This window comes from Aplysia californica, unplaced genomic scaffold, assembly GCF_000002075.1.
Source record: "Aplysia californica isolate F4 #8 unplaced genomic scaffold, AplCal3.0 scaffold00967, whole genome shotgun sequence".
NCBI lineage: Eukaryota > Metazoa > Mollusca > Gastropoda > Aplysiida > Aplysiidae > Aplysia > Aplysia californica.
The window spans coordinates 155029-160604 of record NW_004798237.1 but is presented as its reverse complement, the minus strand read 5'-3'; the positions used below and the strand labels follow the sequence as shown (position 1 = coordinate 160604).

At 43.1% G+C, this 5576-nt stretch overlaps 1 protein-coding gene across 1 annotated transcript in view; it reads left to right on the top strand.

Annotated features, from left to right (window-relative positions):
* Positions 1 to 2851: 2851 nt before the first annotated feature.
* Positions 2852 to 5576, top strand: part of LOC101850609 (calponin homology domain-containing protein DDB_G0272472) — a gene marked incomplete in the record, with an annotated part of 13968 nt that continues 11243 nt past the window's right edge. Inside the window, 1 exon segment of the mRNA XM_013089507.2 lies at positions 2852 to 3174. Within this exon segment, the coding sequence (XP_012944961.1) occupies positions 3171 to 3174 (4 nt within the window).

Genomic DNA, 5576 nt, shown 5'->3' with positions numbered 1-5576 from the left:
TGTCAGTACTGGGCATTATGCTTTACTTTGTTTAACGTTTTCTTTTCTGAATCTTTTTCTTATGTAATACAGTTGATATTTATCAACATCCCCAGGGCTTTCCCAGATACATATTCTTGTTGATGGATGTTGGAAGAAAGTGTTTGCTATCATTAGATTCTTCTCCTCACTAAAGTCAGGGAGTCTTTCTCCTTTTGTTTCGTTGTCCTGGCCCTTAGTTGTCAAGGACTTCTTCGCATTGTCCCTTTCCCACTTTGACATTTCAGGTTACCCATTATGACAACCTGGAGAAGAATCACAGACATCGATGTACAGAAAAGTGGGAAGACATGGTATAACATCAAGAGGCTAGTCCAGGATAGAGAAAGGTGGAAGGTGTTTGTCCGTGGCCTATACCCTGATGCACGGTGAGAAAGGCAATGATGATTATGACAAGCTTTTCATTTGATTTTATTTCTTTCACGATAACATCAGTACTTCACAGTATTCTTCACTCTTTTCATCTTTGCAGTTGGGGGCTGGTAGAGACACTTTAGGAATATCAGAGACGAGTTGTACCGAAAGAGGTGTACTAAATAAAAACACCGTCATCTTTATAGATTGGGAAGACAGTCAACATGTATACGGAACAGGGCTATTGCTGGAAGAAAGGTTAACCAGATTATCTAAACTTCCTGGCGTGGAGTGCTCTCACATTCAATGTTCTGATTTTAGACATGTCCTTCCAGTCTTTGGATGACTGCGTTTAGCTGGTGGCTACCGTCACTGTAGCCCCCCCCCCCTTCCCGAGTGCAGTAGCTTGTCGTTGTTATCCTTAGTCTTCCTCGGTGATGTAGAACTAAATTCTTCCCAGTTCGACTTTACAACAAACAGCGGACCGTCAGGGGTTCCCGAGGTGTCTGTATGGCAATTTTTTCCCTTTATTTCTGCGTTATTGCATTACTGTGGGACCATGCATGGCACGTCCTCTCTCTTCTTCACAATAGCGGGCCACAATCGTCTTTTGTATCTTGATGTGCCCTAATGTGCCACACACCTGGCTATCGTGCCCCGAGACCATTCAAATACCTATCATTTGTCCTCTCGTAGTGTGCACTGAAGCTGCTACTAATCGACTCGACTCGACCTGACACGACACGACACGACCGACCGGATCCACACAGGGCGCCCAGTATAGCACACAGTGGAGACTGTCACAACATTTTTGTCTGTCCCCATGCTGAACTCGGACCAAGGTCAGGGATTTGCTAATGGTTGCAGTTTTATTGCTGCGATAAAGTTTGGCCGGGTTTGCACCCGTCGTTTAACCAAATAAACGGGTCCTTTTTGTTTTCGTAAGTGTTTAACGGCGCTCGCAAATACATAAGGTTATATTATGAGCGCACGGAACACACTACACATTTCTAGTTTTGATAGGAAGTCTTTTTGAATTTTGCCCGGGTGGCGGCCGAAGTCTACTCTTATCGATATAAGGCCACCAAGGGACCTTTAACATGCGCAGCTTACACGCAGGACCTCTTTGATTTTTTGCACTGATCCGAAAAGGCTAGGTGTTAGATCTTAACTGCCCTAATATCAAGGGAGGGGCAGAAAAAACAGTCGTTAGATGGAGCCAAGGAGAAGCAGTAGAAAAGCTGCAGAAAGAATCAGGAGCCCATAGGAGGGGGCAAAGGAGGAGAGGGGGTGTGGGCAGAAAGTGGAGTCTAAAGCAGACGAGAGAACATTATTATAGAGCAGGAAAGGATGTGAGAAGAGAACATTTTAGAGAAGAAGAACATTCTACGTCGCTGCCAGGTTTCGAACCCAGGACCTATTGAATGAGAGGCGGGCACAATAACCAGAGCCCCTTAAACGGGTCCAGAGATACAGCCATAGAATGCAAATTCAGAAAGTCAACACCGCCGACTATCAGTCTGCACGCCTTCTATCTCTCCAAAACATCTCTATGGACAGAGAGACAACTTATCACTTCATTACTTTATACAAACACAATGCTCACTTAAAACGACACCAGACCATTGTGAAGGAGGTGTTTGAAAGAAGGATGTGGCGCAGAAGAGCCAGGGGGAGACAAAGTGACTTGTATGGGCAAGGGGCAAACATTGACTGGCCTGGATATGGTAAAGTGTTCAATGACACCTCCAGGTATCCAGGAAATGGGTCACTTTTCCCATAAAACTACGACAGCTGCAGATTTGAAAGTTGGCAAGTATCTGCAATAAGATAGATAGGTCCCTATCACGGACACGATTTTGTATTTATTCTTTTCCAGAATTTAGAAAAATATGTTTGACAAAAAGTTCTCGTCCTTCTTTTGCCTTTGTGATTATTCCACTAAGAAACGAAACAAATCTGCGTTGCTGTCCTCCACTGCGGAAGTGCCGGAAGTGATATTTCGCCAGACGCATTTTGTTTTGAGAGTGTAGATCTAGATCAGGGCCTTCTAATTTGTCTCATCTGTCAAGATTTATTGCTCTATTCCAGTAGAGTTTAAATATAGTTGGCCAATGACTTCCAGTTGATGTTAATGCACCGATCATTCCCTTCATCGAAAGGGGGCCCAGCTAGTTAATTTATAATCTCCATAGCGGCCTCCTAGATCGTCATAACAGTTATGCTTGAGATGCTTAAGTTTACAACGCCTGGCAGTTCTGATCTTGTAATTGTGTTCAATAATGACGTTCAGGTACATTTATTTTCAAAACGCTGTTTTTTGGCTGAGATACGTGGGTAAGGATTTCCGACAAAGCAAAAATGTCCCCGAATGGGATCTTTATCATTGGATGCGAAAGTTGTGAATGGCCAAAAGAATGAGCCAAAACAGGAATAAATTATAATATTATTTGTACTCTGTTATTTAAGAACCTGAAAGAACGACAAAGTTATTATCGTCAAAGATGGCTAAGTTCAAGGGATGAAACATAGGCTAGAAGTAGAAAAATCAAATGATTCGTATTGAAACGAAGAATGTGCGAGTCTAATGAACGGAAGTAATCCTTATTGTTCTTTTGCGTAAAGAAACATCCCTGCTGAGAGCCATTAGAGTAATAGCGGGAAAAAGGACAACAGTTATGTGGCCAAACCATAATGTAGCCTACTACCTGTTTCTCGACTCACTCGCCGACTAACCATCCACTACTGAGAAATATGTTTTCACTAGATCTATAACCATGGGTATGCTCTTTAGTTTTTCCCCCCAGATTAGCAATACTTAAATAATACTTATGACCATCTGAATTTGGAAATATACATACATGTACATTGTACGTCCACTGACACAAGATCTATGTAGATCTAGATATTATATAGATCTACATGTTGTTTAAATTGTGAGTCACCTGTCATGAAAATATTATGCACAGAGACAGAAGTCGTGGAACCTCACCTCGCCCTCAACTTCCGCCACCCATCTTAGTACACACACACACACACACACACACACACACACACACACACACACACACACACTCTCTCTCTCTCTCTCTCTCTCTCTCTGTCTGTCTGTCTGTCTGTCTGTCTCTCTCTCTCTCTCTCACGCACACACACACACACACACACACACGCACACACACATGCGCATAGAAACAGGAACTTATAAAATATAACACAGCATCTACAATTGTTTTTATGGTATTCAGTGTCTCAAGTATTTAAAGAACTCATTGTCTCTGTAACTTGTGAACGCGTACCCGAAGAGGACCATCGGGTAACTTACTGTCTGCGCAGCAACACTTTTTTTCATCAGACTGAAGCCTGAGATCTACATAATCTAGCCCATGCTAGGTTGACTCATTACTTTCATAGGGATAACTAGAGAGTGCTACAGTACCGACATCCACCCATCCCATATGCCTATTCCTGGGGGTTTATAAGAATCAGATATTTTGTCGGAGGATGGTTGGAGGGTGCTCCGAGTGGTTTGCTCCTTCTTTTGTCTATAAAAAATCTACCGTCCTTATCCCTCCTCCTCCTTTTTTTGTGTTTGTTACTCTCTTGTAACACCTTTAATTTTCGGCTTTAATATGACCTTATTGTGTTGCAAGTGTCGTTAAACTTATACTAAAACTAAAAATTAAAAGCAACTAAAGGGACAGTGGGGCTGGGTAGGTGCGAGGCACAGCGTAAACCACCCACCGTTGGTACTACTTCGGGCCATTGTCAGTGGCTTTTCTGTAGATTTTGAAAAACACAACCCATCCTCTTTGTTCCACTGTCTGATCCACGCCCAAAGAGGTTATAAGCAATACTAGAGCTCACGGCAGTGACGTCACACGTGTCAGACACGGAGGCCTTCCTACCCTCATCGGCATGACCAGCGTGCCCCCATTTACATGAACAATCTGAGCTCCCGCCCTGCTCCCCACGAGCTCTAGTATAAAATATAACACCACCCAGACCCCATATTTCAGTGCAAGCTTGTAGATTCCCTCCTAAGACAGCCTAAACGCCTCCATGTGAGTCTCAAAAAGTACTGTCTCGTCTGTTTAACTTTGATTGTCTTTCCCTTGAGGTTCATGAGCGTCCCAGAGTGGGCATACGCAGCGTCTGTTCGTTTACGTGGGAGACATCACTGCCACGAACTCCAGTACTAAATTATAACTTCTTTGGAGACTTGTCTTAGATTTTGAAAAATCCAACACATCCTTATTGTTCCACTCTCTCACTGACGCCCTATTTGCAGCCTCAATGGGATCACTCGTAAAAGGGGAGCAAGTCCCCGTGAACTTCAATCTCCCTCAGAGTACCGCCATACCGGAAATAGAGAAGGCCAAGAAAACAGTTGGGAAACATCAAAACCGTATCATTGAGAATCTGAACGTTGTCAAGGTATTGTATTTATTGTGTTATGGCGTTCTATGACATCCCATACTGATCCACGGGGATTATTATCTGTCACTGATCCCATAATCCACGAGGATCGTAGAGAGGCTGTATGACAGAGAGTCTCGTCAGATACATCCACTTTTTATGTTTTTTTTGCAGGTGCCTGGGTTTGGACGAAGGATTTCCAGTCCACTCCGCAATGTCGTCAGTCCCCCATTTCCTTTGCCTTCCCCCCTTTCTCTTCCCCCCCCTCTTAAATAGCCTAATAGTGTTGATAGGGGTGTTAAACTCATACCCCCCCACCCCGTGCATAGCTCCCCGAAAAATGATCTTGGATAGGCCACACGATCTTGCTACATTGGGGATCATTATAGGGATGCTTTATTTCGATTTCCATTGTGGCTATTTATATCTACCTCCCAGCCTGCCTAATGTGTCCATTATCGTGTCGACTGGAAGTAAAATACACCTAAATGTATTTCTATTTCGCGTCAACTTGCACCTTTCATCCGGACAACCTTCCATTCAACATAAATTCGTCATTTCATTTGTTAGGGAACGAATCAAACAGCACATTCAATAAACCAACTAATGAACGTATATATAATAATATACATCCAGCAGGTCCTTTTGTATGTGTGACTGTTAGGCACTCTGGTGTGTTCTGTTCCTTTTTCTTTTATCCTGTGGTAATAATAATACTACTACTACTACTACTACTACTACTACTACTACTACTACTACTACTACTA